The 15,144-nt window shown below is 41.6% G+C and overlaps 1 protein-coding gene and 1 pseudogene across 4 annotated transcripts in view; one reads left to right on the top strand and one right to left on the bottom strand.

Moving 5' to 3' along the window:
- The window catches only part of PLEKHA5 (pleckstrin homology domain containing, family A member 5), a 260,819-nt gene that overhangs the window by 70,892 nt on the left and 174,783 nt on the right, over positions 1-15,144 (bottom strand). For all 4 annotated transcript variants that reach the window (XM_010855923.1, XM_010855922.1, XM_010855920.1 and 1 more), the window contains exons 8-10: positions 12,204-12,671; positions 6,338-6,887; positions 2,189-2,272 (exon numbers count right to left, since the gene is read on the bottom strand). In XM_010855923.1, the coding sequence (XP_010854225.1) occupies positions 2,189-2,272; positions 6,338-6,887; positions 12,204-12,671 (1,102 nt within the window). The remainder of the gene's footprint in view (positions 1-2,188; positions 2,273-6,337; positions 6,888-12,203; positions 12,672-15,144) is intronic.
- On the top strand, positions 3,390-3,762 carry LOC105000194 (annotated as a pseudogene).

Genomic DNA, 15,144 nt, shown 5'->3' with positions numbered 1-15,144 from the left:
AAAATATATATATATATATATATATCTACTACACGTAGAAAGCTTCCAGGTGTGCACAAATCCCCCTTCCATGCTCGGAGGACAGCACAGAACCTTTCGGTTCCTGACTGGTTATTCTGATCCCTGACGGGGAATCAACTTTCAAAGGTAGATAAAAATTGCTTAACAGGCCGATCTGATGTATTTTTCTTCATTAGAAATGCAGTAAAGTGTGGTCATCGACAGTCTTACAGGCCATAAAATAATGTTCCATGTTTTTTTCTGAGCTTTGTTGTGATTAAAAACCACACAGAGTCCACAGGGAGACTCTCTTCACTTAAGGGTTGCAAAGTGCCCTGAAAATGTCCAAGCCAAAAACTGTTCCCAAGACTGACTTGCTTTGCCAGCACCATAGCATCACACCCACTCTCTTCTGTTCTGTTTGTTATTGCTCTTTATCTTTCATATAAAAACAATTTTTAGAGACACAAATAATTTTGTAAGAAGTAGAAGTATAGTTGATTTGCAGTATTATGATAGTTTCAGGTATACTACAAGGTGATTCAGTTATATATATGTATTCGGATTATTTTCCATAGTAGCTTATTACAAGACATTGAATGTAGTTCCCTATGTTATACAGTAATTCTTGTTGCTTATCTACTTTATGTGTAGTACCCTGTATCTATTACAAATCAATTTTAACTGTTATTTGAAGTTATGTTAAAAGTTCCTGCCTTCAGGTGGAAAAAGATGTCAAAAGTAAACCATCATTACTACTGGATCCTCAGGATAAAAGTGGGTATCTATGCAGATGAGACAGCAGCCTCTTCTATTAAACAGTCACAGAACGTGTGTGCGTATAACTTAAAGAAGACATTTCTTAACCGAAAACAAAGAACTGCCTTTGCTCGGATGCCAACTACATGCTGTGATCTCATGGCTGTGGGAAAGTCCGTATCTTATGTCACTATATCCCCAAGCTCTAGAGATCTTGCCAGAGAGAGGGGAGGGTGGAGTAAGGGATTAGACAGTCTAAGACCCAGAGTGGTGTTTGACAGAAATACTAAAAGAAAAAACCTTAAAACTCTGGCTTACTATTTATGGAGTTAAAGAGATTTTCAAAAGGATGAAAGATTCCAACAAATCTGCCAGATATTTAGATTTAAGGCAAAATAAAAAGGCACAGTGGACTCCTCTAAAATGAGGCGGTGACACATAAATTTTATCCTAAACAGCCACTAGAGGGAGAAAGGGAGAAGGAAAGCTCAATACAGGATACTTAGCGACTTAGCAGCAGCAGCATTAATGTCCATCAGATCAACAATATTTAAAAATTCCAACAGTTAAAATTCCCTAGTTTTAGAGAAGTATAATAGTATCCATAGCCTTTAATAAATAAAGCACAAGTATTTCAAAACCAGGAAATCTTCCTTATATCTAAGCATGTAAGAGATGAAATAAAAAATGTTTGAGAAATACATGTAAGATGAATTTGTTTTGATTGTTACAGGACTTTAAATAATGGACAACTATATGGTCCTCATCTTCACAGAAACTGAGACTAAATACTAGTATTAAAGCATAGCTCCCCTGATAGAAGAATGCAATGAAATTTTGAGAAGTCATCTTTTCTTTCTAATTTGAAGAGTAACAGTGTTCTGGTAACATAACTCCTTCTCAATTTGAATAGAAATAACACTGACTATGAACTGATCACAGTAAGCCCTTGCTTGAACCTAGGATCCGGGACAGTCTCTCTGTATAAATATGTAAATCAGTTTCTTTTCTGCTCTAAAGTAGTTAATCTACATAAAAATCCACCGGAGAAACTTACCAGGCCTGTGGTTTGACTACACACACAGCGTTACTGGATTTGTTCCCCTAATGAACCACTCCAACTTCTGTTTTAAGGAAAAGGAAACTAACATTCAACGAAGTAAAGAAACCCTCCCAAGTTATACAGTAAATGCGGAAAACAGCATCTTATACCGAGTCAGACATTTAGCGAAAAGGAATCAGGCAGACACTGATGTGGCTACATGGTTGCAAACTCTACCACTGAGCATCTCTTCCACAAAACTGGTAATGGTTTTTCTCTGAGAGGCACCTCTCTGAAAACTCAAGCTTAAAAGCTGTGTCAGATACATGCTATCATGTGCAGCACATAAATAAAACATGATATGGTAAATAAAGATATCGTACTCACCGTTTTGCCTTGGAGGCTCTGGGGACTAACAGACTGTAAAGTGAGGCCAGCTGGCATTGACCTCCGGTCAGGCACGTACATGTGCTAGGAAGATAAAGGTACGGTATAAATTCTGTGGTCAATGTCAGTGATGAAAACTGTAATATAAAATGCCATTTAAAACTGCTACTAGTGCTTATGAAAGAAGACAGATACTAAAGCTTCAGGACTAAAATACACACTCTGATTGACAGAATAATTCTATATAGTCGTTTGGCTCAGTGATTCTCAAACTTATTGGTCTCAGGATCCCTATATGGCCTTGCATGGTTGCTAAGTCACTTCAGTCGTGTCTGACTCCATGAGATTCTTATGGACTGTAGCCCGTCAGGTTCCTCTGTTCATGGGTTTCTCCAGGCAAGAATACTGCAGTGGGTTGCCATGTCCTCCTCCAGGGGATCTTCCCGATCCAGGGATCAAACTCACATCTCTTATGTCTCCTGCACTGGCAGGTGGGTTGCCTGGGTACCATCAGCACCACCTGGGAAGCCTTCTTTCTGTCATTAAAAGAAGATTTTCATGACAAGAGTGGTATTCTTTTACAGTTTTGCAAATTTCTTTAATGTCTGGCTAGATTTTCCTATCTGCTGCTGTATTCAATCTGTTGTGATCATCTCTTTCAGGGGAAGTACATGAAGAAAATCCACCTTCGATACAGGTATTTGGAAAAGGGAAGAGAACTTGAATAGTTTTTTTTGGATATTTGCACATGTCCACATTTCAAATGATCCTTTTACCCATTCTTGGTTTTGTGACATCAAACACAGGTCAGGTAGGAAATACTGGCTCAGTAAAATATGCAGAGTTTCCAATGGCTGGCACTTGTTTTTCACTATATGAGATGAGCAGCTCCTATCTGTTAATACCATCGCTGATCTTTAAACACTAGAAAGCTGTCAAGCTCAAAGAGGCAGGTACAAGATTCCCCAAATTCTAATTTTTGCTTGAAAGCTCAAGTGGTGTCATTGGTGACAAATATCGTGGGCTGCCTTCCTTGAAGTGACAGGCAAGCGTTCCACTCTGGAAGTGTCTGTCAAACATCAAGTCTGAACAACTCTAGTTTGTCGTTCGTTCTTTCAAGTAAAAATGGTGTTTTATATATATATATTTTTTTTTTTTAAAGAAGGGCCCAGGCTCTGCACCCCAGTTAGGAGGCTGTGGTATCAGCTGGTTCCAGGCGATTCGAGCTCCAGCCAGGATGATCGAGGTTGGCTACAACAACCACCTGGGGAAGAAGGTCTGCCTTAAACACAGGGCTGCTGACACCAGTTGGGATCTCAAGAACCTGATCACAGCCCAATCTGGCACCCGCTGGAACAAGGTCATTTTGAAGAAGTGGTTCATGATTTTTAAGGACTGTGTCTCTGAGGGACTATAAGATCCACAATGGGATGAACTTGGGAGCTTTATTACCAGTAGGGCAGAATTCCTCTTCCCTGCCCTTTCCTCTTCTCCCTCTTTCAACCCCCACACTAGTATGAATGTTTGTTTTTGAAAACTCATGCTAATAAAAACTTAGAGGTTGGACTTCCCTGGTGGTCCAGTGGTTGAGAATCTGCCTGCCAGTGCAGGGGACACAGGTTTGATCCCTGGTCTAGGAAGATCCTTCATGCTGCGGGGCAACTAAGCCCGTGTGCCACAACTACTGAAGCCTGTGTCCTAGAGCCTGTGCTGCACAACAAGAGAAGCCATGGCAATGAGAAGACTGTGCACTGCAAGTAGAGAGGAGTCCCCGCTGCTCGCCACAAGTAGAAAAAGCCTGAGTAGAGCAGTGAAGGGTTAGCAAAGTCAAAAATAAATAAAAAACAAAACAAAACATTAGAGACTGAAAAAAAAAAAAAGGAGCTAGTTTAGCTTGCAACTCAAATAACCACGCAAGCATTTTTCTCTGAGACAACCATTAGTACTTGGGTATGCAATAGACATGCTTTAAGTACATTTCCCATTTCATCACACAAACACTATGGGATGAACAGTCAAGACTGAACACAGTTTTCTTTTACTGTTTCATGCCGGGGATTGAGTGAGAGTGAGCCTTTATTTTTACAGCAAATCTGTGACAGTGAAATATTACAATGACCACTCACACTCTGAGCCATTGCCTTGACTCAGGCTAAGGCGCTAGTGCTTTTACCCAATTTTCAGTGTTTTCGCACTGGTAGGAAATGACAACACAGTCAACAATGCCTTATTATTATTATTACAAAAACAGTTCTGAGCTTATCAGAGATGCCCTGAAAGGCTAATGGGTACCTCAGGTAATCCCAGGTACTCCCTAAGGGTCCATGAAGCTTATTTTGAAAACCACGGATCACATCAAGGAAGATGATAGGACAGTTACAAAGAAAACTTGGCAACACTGGAGAAGATTTTCAGGAGGACCAGACGTTAGCTGACTAGGAAAACTGGCTAGACCGCACACCCTCATCTCATATTTGCTATTGAAACAGATGATCAATTTTGACCATGAGAACACTGTTCAACCATGCACTAATAATTTGCATTTGATCAGATTTCTCTTGAATATTGTTAATAATTTTTATTAGCCTTCGGATGTACGAAGTGTCAAAACACTGAACTCTGTTACAAGGACGTTCAAAGTGAGCCTTTTTTTGGTGAGACAAACTAAAGCTTCTTTCAAAAGAAACTTTTTGATCGACTTATTAATTCCTAACTAATGCTTATTTATGGAAAAATCAAGCGAACGCTTTATGCAATGATGTAACTGAAGGAGTCAGCCCATCACAAGGACAAGAAAAGGCACTTTTGAAAATAGCATAAAGCGAGAGGCTCTTTAGAATTTAAACAAAGGGAAAGAAAAATTCCTTTTCACTTTAGGACAGACATTAGGATTTGGTTGCAAACACAGTGACTAATCAAAATGATCTGCTTCAGCACTGTGAAAAGCTGATCGATGCAAGGTGTTCCAATTTCACTTCAAAAAACCTACTAAGCAAGACTTGAACCAACTTAGCTGCTGCTGCTGTTTGTTTATTAGCTAAGTTGTTTCCGACTCTTTGTGACCTCATGAACTGTAGCCCACCAGAATCCTCTGTCCATGGGATTCTCCAGACAAGAACACTGGAGTGGGTTTCCATTTCCTTCTCCAGAGGATCTTCCTGACCCAGGGATTGAACCCCTGTCTCTTATGTCTCTTTCATTGGCAGGTAGATTCCTTACCACTTGGGAAGCCCCTAAACCAACTTAATATGTGCATTAAAGCATGATCTCTATATCTTAATTTAAAAAAATATATATTTGGAGAATTCCCGGTCAGACTAGTGATTAGGACTCTGCACATCACTGCCGAGGTCATGGATTTGATCTCTGGTAGGGGAACTAAGATCCCACAGGCTGCATGGCGTGGCCAAAAAAAAAAAGTATATATACCAGTAAGTGATGTTACTTTAATATGCAACTGGGCACCTGAGGAGGTATTTCAGTATGCTGTATCTTCAGCTGGTGGTTAGAAGATGAGGATTATACTTTTATCTTAGCACAGAACATGAAGAGCCTGACAGAAGACTGTAGGGGTGCTACAAGAGGCAGTGTAGAATTTGCAAGTGTGCATAGGGTCAATCCAAATGCAGGCAGTCTTAACCTACAGGGAAAGCTGATGAGAGCCACTCTCAAGCAGAGAGGAATACATAATGTATCCATTCCAAAGAGCTGCTCCTGAGAGAAGTCCTGCAAGCTTAGGTTTTATACATGAGAGTCTGACATTGCAGAAAGTGCTTCATTAATTTTTAAAACAAACAAAAAAAAGCTGGTTTTGCCTGCCTCCTGCCCATTATCTTGTCTCTGGCATTCACAAGAAAGAGCAGTGTACTATTAATAGAAATAAAAGGCTTCTCGCGCGGCTCAGTGGTAGAGAACCTGCCTGCCAATACAGGAGATGTAGGTTCATTCCCTGGGCTGGGAAGATCTCCTGGAGGAGGAAATGGCAACCTACTCCAGTATTCTTGCCTGGGAAATCCTATAGACAGAGGAGCCTGGTGGGCTACAGTCCATGGGGTCACAAGAGTTGGACATGACTAAGAGACTAAACAACTAAAAGTAAGCTGCAGCATCCTCAGAGGAGCAATGAACCCTGATGAGCAGATGTCTTACCTTGGGATGATGGGCCCGGTGCCTGCGGTCCATGGTCATGTCTCTGCGGTCCATGGTTACGTCTCTGCGGTCTATGGTTACGTCTCTGCGGTCTATGGTCACGTCTCTGCGGTCTATGGTCACGTCTCCCCTTTGAATTGGCGAAGACACTTCCGACCTGTAGGTCCGCTGAGGGGAGAAGCCCTGATAGGCAGCTATGGAGCCATGGGAGGGTGACGTGGGGATGGAGTGCATTGTCTGGTCGGAGATGTTAACCATGGTTTTAGGGCTGGTCAGGGAGCTGTGGCGAGGGAGGGTCCCCTGCTTGTTGTAAAACTGACGCTGCTGCCACTCATACAGCTGCCACATGGTGTCATCCCGCATGGATCTCCGCTTCTCCTCGGCTCCGGGTCCCGCTGTCTTGTCGTGGGCCGAGGGTGTTATGCTGCAGATGCTCTCTGGCCTGGTCTTGCTGTTTCTCGGGAGGGTTCTGTAGCCTTCAGGGTAGCGGGCCATGACTGGGGCTCTGTGGCTTGGCATGTTTCTTGGCAATGTTTGGTAAGAGATTACTCTGAAATAAAAGAACAATTGCAACATAAAACTGAAGGACAGCTGCTTTCCAGATAGTAAATTAGAGTACGTTTTTGTTTTTTCTTTTTTTCTCCCCTCCTGGTAGGTAAAATGTATACTGAAGATTCATTTTTTTTTTTAAGGTGACTAATGAACAGATTTATTTTTTTTTAATGAAATCTAATTTGATGGATTGAATATACTAAGTCAACAGCATCTGTGTTGCTCACATAAAAGACCATTTATTCCACACAATGTATGGTTTGGTTTCAGGAAGGAAGGGTACTATACTTTTTCCAGAAATAAAAATGTTCAAGATATCAAGTCCGTCCTCATGTCTTACTTGTTTTTACATAAATAATCTCCTAGAATCTCATCTTTACACATCTCAGCAGAATACTTAATTTCTGGGTGTGGATGGAACACTGGAGTTTTTGAGCTGTGCCTACAGAGCATGGAGACTGGAAATGAAGGACTGCAGGTGGTGAGGCTCTATTGTACTACGTCCTTCTGAAAGCATAACTGTTTACAGGAAGAAGTACATGAATCAGTACCTTTGTGGTCTGAAGGAATCATTTCCCTGGATAACTTCTGAGAAATAAAAATGACTCAAAGCTAAAGCTAAAAATTTATTTTTTAAAGACAAAATTCTTCAACATGCTATTTCAGACTCAAAACTGCAGATCTCCAGAATAGTATGATGTTTTAATACTTGTGAACTTTATTATTAATCAAGTGGGAAGAAGCAGTTGGTCAAAAATCAGGAGGGCCAAGCTTGCATTCTTGTTTTCCCCCCAAATACAGAGACCTTAGAGGAGTTAGTTAGACCTCTGGGACTGAGAGAAGGTTCAAGTGTGTGGGGGGAGGAGACTAAGAAGAGATTATATTCCTTTCAATACTTGGGATTAAAGAAGAGTTAGTGGACTGGCTGGAACCACAATGCAGGCCTCTTACTTCCTTAAGCAGCAATCTACTCTCTTTATTATGTCAATGATTCCCTTTGAGACTTAAGATTTCTCAAGACTTTGAAATTCAATGAAAAAGCAAACTCATTCTTTTATTTAAAAATTTTTGCCAAAAGTATGGAAATAATTTAAAAAAACTTTACTATTCTATTGCAATAATATACTTAAAGATAAAAAGATACCCCTAAATTAGGAAGGGCATAATCTTAAAGTGCTGGGTGCTACTGAAATCTGGCCAGCTGAAATGTTTTGGGATTTGGCTTTCTCATCTAGAAGAGGATTTGATCACACAGTGGTCTTACAATTCTAAAGTCCCATGTTTTATTTTGTATTTTGAAATATTTCCAGTTCCTTCAACCATTCTTTTAACTGAGTTTTCTTCATCTTGCTGAATGTCCCTCAGCTTCTCCATGTCTTGAGCTGAGCCACAAGGGAAGTCCAAGTATACTGGAGTGGGTCGCCTATCCTATCTTCAGCGGATCTTCCTGACGCAGGAATCGAACCAGGGTCTCCTGCATTGCAGGTGCATTCTTTACCAACTGAGCTATCAGGGAAGCTCATTAATGTAAAACAGACTTGCTCAAAATTAACCCTCCCTCTCAACACACACAAACCACTTCTGAGAGCCCAACCATCTGACAACTTTGGAGTGGGGGAAGAAGGTACCCCATACTCTGATATTAGCAGTAAAAAGAAGTCTTTTTACTGCTTTCTCTCCATGTAAATTTCCTATTTTTTCCCTGCTTGATCTCCCTCCGATCCTCATCTTCTCTGCTAACATGGAAGCCAGAAACTGAATAAAGTCCAGAGCTGGCAACCCCACAGCTATGTGCTTAGGAAGCATGTCAGACAGGGGAATGATTCCATTCGATAAATTCTGCCCTAGTGCTCCAGCAGTGTACTCCAGCTTACCTTGGTTATTGGGCCACTCACAAACTTAAGAAATACCACAGACACCTTATTGTGTAAGAAGCTCTGGATTAGGCACAGAACTGTATCAGAGTAACAAATACCAAAAACATAAATGATATTAACTTTATGTATGCTGTTCAGAAATATGTAAAAAGGTAATTTATAGGTACATAAAGGAGGGTCACATATTTTCGATTTAAAGCAAATGAAAAACTGCCTGTGGACTAACGTTTAAATTCCAGTTCAGAAATCTGACGACACAGAACTCAGGCATCCACACGAGCTGGACCCTGTGGCTGAGATGGCTACTGCACTTGGATCATCTAACTGCGTGATCGACAACGGCAGGCGATTTTCCTACCAAGCTTGGCTAATTAAAAGTGACTACAAAGTGTAAAGGGCTCTTCTGCCATCTTTGGAACTACCTTTTGGAGGATTTTAATGGAAAATCTGCTTATCATCAAGCAAGTTTATTTCCACCCCATATACTTTCTACCACTTTGAGACCTTTCTTAAAAAAACTAGTTTCCTACAGTGTTTTTCTCCAAAGAAATTCAAATTAAGCAAACTGTGATTTACTTTTTAAGTGAAAGCTTAAGTAGCTCTGTCGGCGCCTTCATCAGGTTTTGTGCCCCATTCAACAGCACCTGCCTGTCAAACGCCCTGAAAACCCTGACACGTGAGTCTGCCATGCAGAACAATGGCTTAGGCCCCAGCATCTGAACGGGACCGCCCCTCACAAAGGAACTTTCAGGCTCTGTTCACAGATGCAGGCACCTACTATATGACTACATAGGAAACCTCTTTTCTTTCTATTAGAACTTTAGGAATGAAAGCCAGCCTTTCATAGTTTCACCAAATGAATTCTGCCATCTATGACCATTATGCTTCTTGCCACCGATAAAAATTATTTTGCTGTAAAACCTCACCACTGTTTTTGAAGCATGAAGTCCACATAATAATGTAGATGACCTATGTCAATGATCTAACCTGGACTCCAGCCAGGGAACCCAAACTTGGAGGAGCAACGTGAAGGGAACCTGAGCTCCAAATGACCTCAGGCCAGCCTTTAGAAGCTGGAAGGTCTGCAGTCAAAATTAGTAAGTCACAGGGAGACTTTATGGATGTTAATTACATCCAACCAAGGACTTCGCGAAGTGCTTGAAAACTAATACTTATGGCTCAACAATTAAAAAAACTTTAGATACTGAACCCCTTTAATGGTTCATTTTCAACCTTAAGAAAGTATGATTCTACTTGAGGAAAACTGATTCTATTAAGAAGCGAGATTTAATTTGCTGGGTAGAGAGGCGGCAAATCTTCTGGCTGTGGTTTTTATTACTGTTTCCCTGAAAACGATTACCTTCATAAGTACTTTCAAACATCCTGTCATTTCCTACCCACCCCCGCCCCCGTCAATACCTCTGGCTTTCCCTCTGTGCAATCAAATTTTATTGTTGAGACAGCAACTGTTTCTCACAGCTGTCCCTTGGGAAAATTAGGAATGTGAGCAATGAGGGTGGAGGAGGAGAAAACAGAGATGAGCAACGCATCATGGGATGAGAGGGGCCGAGCTGCACTCTGGAGAGGAGAGGCTGGCTGACAACCGTCCAGACCAGAAGGACGTCCCGCTACCCCAAAAGTTCATCTTCTTTCAACCAAAACATTACTAACTTAATGCTGTCTGGCTCTCTACTCCTGAAAGGTAAGAGTTATAGTAGGTCTTCAGTTAATTGTGTATGCATTAGTTCATTACAGTACTTTATAAATCGTGCATCACCAGCTTCCCATGTAAAAACACAACACTTTCTCATCCACGGGCACCTGCTTTTCCTCCATGTTCTGGCCTTTACTTCTGGTCTTTTGCAGACCCTCCAAACCTTTTTTTCCCTTTATTTTTTAATTTTCAAAAAAATTGTATTGAAGTACATATTTACACACACATATGTATTCTTTTTCATATTCTTTCCCATTATGGTTTGTCACAGAATATTGAATATAATTCCTTGTGTTATACAGTATGACCTTGTTGTTTATCCTTTTTTTCCTTTAAATGTAAAAGTTCTTTCTGGTTTTCCCTTAGAATCTTTACTTTATCCAGCCTCCTGCTGAATGAATGCTTCTCCTTTCATCCTTACTTTTAAGCATGTCTGATATAATGATGATGACACTCCAAATCTTATTCAAGTCCAGATCTCTCTTTGGAGGTACAGACTGCAGACACCTCAAATCTAACCTATCCAATCACTCATTACCTTCTGTCTTCCCAATCCTTCCCTATGCAGTGAGAGACACTGGACAATGCCTGACAACCAGACCAAAAAAGCAGAGCACCATTCTTGATTTCCCCCAGCCACTCAAATTAGATTTGAGTGAGACCAGTCTGCAATCAAGCACATCCAAGTACTCAACTAGCCTTGTCAATTACAAGTTCAGTTTTTGAACTTTCTCCAACTCATTCTCCAGATTCTACTGAACCACCATTCTGCAAACATACAACTCCTCTGGCTTCTCTCTCCAGCCTTGCTTCTTGTCCATCATTATAGCAGTTGTGATGATGTGAGCCTAAGCCAGACTCACGGCTTTGGAGCCTCTTCCCAGCACTACACACTCCTGAGCTGTGCATACCTAAACCAAGATAAGCATACCATCCTTCATATCTGGGCTCCTACTTTACTTCCTCCAGAGAGGTTTCCCTGAAACTTTAGGCTGGGCTGGTTGTCCCTGAAACATCTTCTCTTCTTGCTGTATTTGTCATCGTATGCAGTATCTGTTTAACTTTCTCCTCCACAAGACTAAGAACGGCTGCAAGAAATTGGGACTATATCATTTCAGTATTTTACTTCCTGGTCCCATGATTACCATATAGTAATTATACAATAAGTATACAAAAGAACAAGTGTGTACATGAATGAATAAATGCTTAGATGAATAAATAATAATACTTAGTCATGTGCATCATGAGTTTAAGAAAGCCAAGGAACAAGACTGAGAACCAGAGCACCTAAGCCTTTCCGGTCACCACACTACATGTCTCAGGAGAGCTTCACATTACATTAAGCTGTAGAAGCTACTAATGGAAAACAGAGCAGGACGGTGGAGAGAGTGAAGACAAGTTGTGTGTGTGTGTGTGTAAGGGGGCAAGGCTAGGTCTTGCCCCCTTCCTTGCCTCAAACAAACATGACCTGTACCCACGGCCTAAGCCTTCTTTTATGCTGGGCCAGGGAGGATGGTTCCTTGCCATCAGTAAAGTTGGATGAACATTTCTCAGAACACTGAGAGACAGAGAGAAAAAAAAAAAAAACCACACACACACACACATCTGATTACCCTGAAGAAAAGATGAGTCATGAAGCTGTAATATCACAATGGAATTTGAATTTAATACACTGACTCTGTATCTCAGAAACCAGTCTCCCACAACACCACAAGACACTTACCCCCTGGTTTCCTCTTCATGACCTCTTCCCTTCTGGATTTTAATCCACTGCTCCAGCTGTTGCATTGAATTCGTTCTCTGTATGACTCGATCAGCCTCTGTGTGTAAGGGCCCCGTATTGGGATGACTTCCGCCTCTAAGATCTGCCAGGCTCACATTGACTGTTTTGTTCTCTGAACTATTCAAATTGACTGGCCTGTAGTGTCCAGTCTGACCTGGGCATGTCGACCCGCTCTCATATTCAGACGACAGAGAATTCAACTTTACACTATTAATTTTTGTTAAAGGTCTATCTTGGCCATCCTTCTGAAATCCATATTTTTCAGCTTCTAATGCCTTTTTTTCTTCATTTCTACTCATTTCCTTGTTTTTCTGGTTATTTTGGACCTCTGGTTTAATTAGCACTCTATGATTGGGAAAGTTATTGATCTCTTTAGCTGGTGCATTTTCAGATGTAATCTTATCCACTCTGAAATCAGAGAAGAAAGGCAGAGTAAATCAGATGAAATAATGCACATGCTATTTTTGGGATTCACTCTGAAAAAAAAAAAAACAAACATAAAACTACCTTTGACTTTACAAAAAGCCCTGAAAGGGTTGCAGAGGACACGTCTGCACAAATCCCCAGTGTCATGGCATGAAAATTCAAGTACGACACCAGAATGTATAAATAGAAAGGGGAGAAAACTAACCATAAAATACACAGTATAGAAAGCACTGGAAAACAAAAAAAGTGGTGAGTGTCCTTACCATTAGAAATCTGAAAAGAAAGCAAATGAGGCTGCCCTTTGACCGTGAAACCACAAAAATCCATGCTTAAAAGACCACAGTAGCTGGTCGTTTGAAATAAACAACATGGTTTCCAGCCAGGAGGGTTAATGCATCATGAGACAAACACGACTCTGGTTTGTGGAAATGGACATTATCTTCTGATGCTATCAAAGACTGAGACCATGTGACCAACTCTCTGTATTCCTGAGGACTTAAGTTTCTGAGCTAGACTACATGTGCTCTCTCTTTTTTTTAATTTGTGGAACTTCTAGTAGTTACACTGTTGTTTTGCTTATTTATTTTTTGGTTGAGCACAGGCTTTCTAGTTGCGGCCAGGTTTGGTGGGGACTGGAGGAGGAGGGAGAGCGTGCAGCTAGTCTCCAGTTGCTGTGTGTAGGTTTTTCTCATTGCAGTGGCTTCTCCTGCTGCGGAGCAGGCTTTGGTGCACGAGCCTAGCTGCCCTGCAGCATGTGGTGGAATCTTCCCGAATCAGGGATCAAACCTGTGTCGCCTGCATCGGCAAGCAGATTCTTAACCACTGGACCACCACGGAAGTCCATAGTTCCACCTCTTACTAGTTGAGTTTCCAGCACGGTACAGAAATTACTGAGCCTCAAACTCCTCTTTAGCAAGTAGGGAAAACTTTAGCACCAAGGATTCGGGACTGCTGTGAGCTCCACACGAGTAAATCTGTGGCTGGCACAGACTTTATCACCACTACCATTCAATCTCATCAAGCAACTGTGGATTAGAATCTGGCATCTCATGTCCACGTCCCTGCAGGAAGAATGTGCTGCTTAGCAGTGTGCGCCTGAGCCAGCAGATGGTTTTACTGCTCACCATGTCAATTGCTGTATCTGGGTCTTTTTGATGAGAATCAGCTTTCCTGAGACCAATCACTTCCAGGATCTGACCAGACCAAGCTAAGTGTCTGTACCTGCACAAAACTGCCAAGATGATACCACACTGGGAGGCTCCTTGAAGAGGGAACTGACTACCCTTGCACATTTCAATATATAATAACAATCCTGCTGGATCCTAACTGTGCTGTTGCTGCCAGTGTCAGTGATAAAAATGCATGTGTTAAAAATGCATAATCTATATATATTCTTGGAGGAGGAAATGGCAACCCACTCCAGTATTCTTGCCTGGAGAATTCTACGGACAGAGGAGCCTGGTGGGCTATAGTCCATGGGGTTGCAAAGAAGTCAGACACAGCTGAAGAGACTTAACAACATACATATTCTGTTCAGCTGTACAGAGATGGCTAGTTAGGAATAAAATCAGCGAGAAAAAATAAAAAGAAATGTGACTATTTCCCTCAGAGTACAGTTATAGACCATCCATATATTTAGGTTTAGATAAAATTCATGGCTTCACATTGGAAGCAATATTAGACACTGGGAAATATCAATAACCTCAGATATGCAGATGACACCACCCTTATGGCAGAAAGTGAAGAGGAACTCAAAAGCCTCTTGATGAAAGTGAAAGTGGAGAGTGAAAAAGTAGGCTTAAAGCTCAACATTCAGAAAACGAAGATCACGGCATCCGGTCCCACCACTTCATGGGACCAGATGGGGAAACAGTGGAAACAGTGGCTGACTTCATTTTTCTGGGCTCCAAAATCACTACAGACGGTGACTGCATCCATGAAATTAAAAGACGCTTACTCCTTGGAAGGAAAGTTATGACCAACCTAGATAGCATATTCAAAAGCAGAGACATTACTTTGCCAACAAAGGTTCGTCTAGTCAAGGCTATGGTTTTTCCAGTGGTCATGTATGGATGTGAGAGGTGGACTGTGAAGAAGGCTGAGTGCTCAAGAATTGATGCTTTTGAACTGTGGTGTTGGAGAAGACTCTTGAGAGTCCCTTGGACTGCAAGGAGATCCAACCAGTCCATCCTGAAGGAGATCAGCCCTGGGTGTTCTTTGGAAGGAATGATGCTAAAGCTGAAACTCCAGTACTTTGGCCACCTCATGTGAAGAGTTGACTCATTGGAAAAGACTCTGATGCTGGGAGGGATTGGGGGCAGGAGGAGAAGGGGACGACAGAGGATGAGATGGCTGGATGGCATCACTGACTCGATGGACGTGAGTCTCAGTGAACTCCGGGAGATGGTGATGGACAGGGAGGCCTGGCATGCTGCAATTCATGGGGTCGCAAAGA

This window comes from Bison bison, unplaced genomic scaffold (assembly GCF_000754665.1).
Source record: "Bison bison bison isolate TAMUID 2011002044 unplaced genomic scaffold, Bison_UMD1.0 scf7180017864370, whole genome shotgun sequence".
In the NCBI taxonomy this organism is placed as follows: Eukaryota; Metazoa; Chordata; class Mammalia; order Artiodactyla; family Bovidae; genus Bison; species Bison bison.
Note: the sequence above shows the minus strand (reverse complement) of the source record. Positions and strands in the feature narration are given on the sequence as shown.